Genomic DNA, 1,853 nt, shown 5'->3' on the forward strand with positions numbered 1-1,853 from the left:
CGGTGAGCCTTCCCTGAAGCTAAATAATAGTTATTGTATGGAAATAAAAACATTTAACTTAACTATGTACTAGGGCTGACCCCTATTAGTCGAGTAGTCGACTAATCGGTCGAAAGGAGCTGTAGTCGACTGGCCAACCTCTTAGTCGAATATATAAAAAAAAAGATATATATAAATAAAGAAATTAAAAATACCAATTATTATTTATTATTATTTTTACCAATAGTCGACTAATGGCAAATTTTGGCCAATCATAGTCGACCATCCAAATCCTTAGTCGGGGACAGCCCTACTATGTACAGTATATAACTATAATACCTTGATCACTGCATCATGTTGGCTGGCCTTCTCTCTCTCTCTCTCTCTCTCTCTCTCTCTCTCTCGCTCTCTCTCTCTCTCTCTCTCTCTCTCTCTCTCCCTCTCTCTCTCTCTCTCTCTCTCTCTCTCTCTCTCTCTCTCTCTCTCTCTCTCTCTCTCTCTCTCTCTCTCTCTCTCTCTCACATGCTGTTCCACATTTATGTTTGATCAGATACATATGTGAAGAGCACAGCTGCTACATGTATGTAATTACCTGGATACGTGGAAGCACTCCACCTGCAGACTGATAGTAGCGCATTCACTCAAACTAACACTGCGGCCAATCACGTCAAGCCAACTGTAGATGACCTGTTCTCAGCACATAAAAAAGCTTCCTATAGACCACATCCTCTAGTGCAGACAAGCTTCCTATAGAGACCACATCCTCTGGTGTGTAGACAAGCTCCAAGACCTTTCTCAAAAACACAACCATAATGTCTCTGCTCTTCCACCTGCTTGTCATCATGAGCCAGACTTTAGGTTCTGTGTTGTCCAACAACCCTACTACACCCGACGGTACGACCTGCCCAGAGTTCTGGCAGAGCTTCCACGGCCGCTGCTACAAACACAACGAGACAAAGAGGTCATGGGTCGATGCCGAGCTCTACTGCGTGTCTCAGGGCGCCAACTTAGCCTCTCTCCACAGTCTATACGAGTACACCTTCGTCCAAACCCTGATTCTGATGTCTGACCAAGACGAAATGCGCGCTTGGATCGGCCTGACCGACGTCCACATGGAGGGAGCGTGGATGTGGTCCGACGGAACCAAAGTGGGCTTCACCCACTGGAGGGAGGGGGAGCCCAACAACTCGGGAGGGAAGGAAGATTGCGTGGATACTTCCTTCCTTAAATGGAACGATTATCCCTGTGAGACACGTCTTCCTTTTGTCTGCAAGTCACGCTGATTGAATGCTGACTGTGACTTTAATGTTCAGTAAAAATCAATGGGTTTTGTAATAAAGACCTTTTAAAAGTTACAGTTTGACCTTTTATGTTTACGTACAACACAGAGCATTTTGTCTAATGTTGATTGAGTCTACTTGAATAGTTTTTCTCAGTTGTTTAAACACATGCTCAATGTGAACTGATGCCAGGTACCCAGGTGGGATATCTCCCAGGCCTTTCTGTGTGGAGTTTGCATGTTCTCCCCGTGCTCGCAAGGGTTTCCCCCCCGATAAGATAAACCCAATGGAAAAACATGCACAACAACAGATCGCTAACGCTGTGGCGTCCTTGACAAAGACGGACAGGAGCACTTGGATTGGTCCCCTGGCGCGGCTCACGTTGACGCCTGTCTGCTCCCGGCTGCCCTTTGGGGGGAAGGACGACGGGATGGGTTAATCACAGAGACAAATCGCATCTGCAATCCTAAAGAGACAATGCATGCGTGTGTGTTCCGGTGTGTGTGCTAAACTAACCGCTGTGTATACCACTAAAACATTGAGTGTCGTTGCATGCCGAATAAAGACCTCTGCAACAGGTCCTGCATTATTATT

The 1,853-nt window shown here is 46.1% G+C and overlaps 1 protein-coding gene across 1 annotated transcript; it reads left to right on the forward strand.

Moving 5' to 3' along the window:
* Positions 1-791: 791 nt before the first annotated feature.
* LOC311240684 (ladderlectin-like) lies at positions 792-1,262 on the forward strand (the record flags this gene model as incomplete). Its single annotated transcript, XM_084329257.1, has 1 exon — positions 792-1,262. One exon carries the CDS (start codon positions 792-794, stop codon positions 1,260-1,262), a length of 471 nt encoding a protein of 156 aa, XP_084185383.1.
* Positions 1,263-1,853: the final 591 nt, after the last annotated feature.

Source organism: Notolepis coatsorum, assembly GCF_963971535.1.
Source record: "Notolepis coatsorum genome assembly, chromosome: 14".
Taxonomy (NCBI): domain Eukaryota; kingdom Metazoa; phylum Chordata; class Actinopteri; order Aulopiformes; family Paralepididae; genus Notolepis; species Notolepis coatsorum.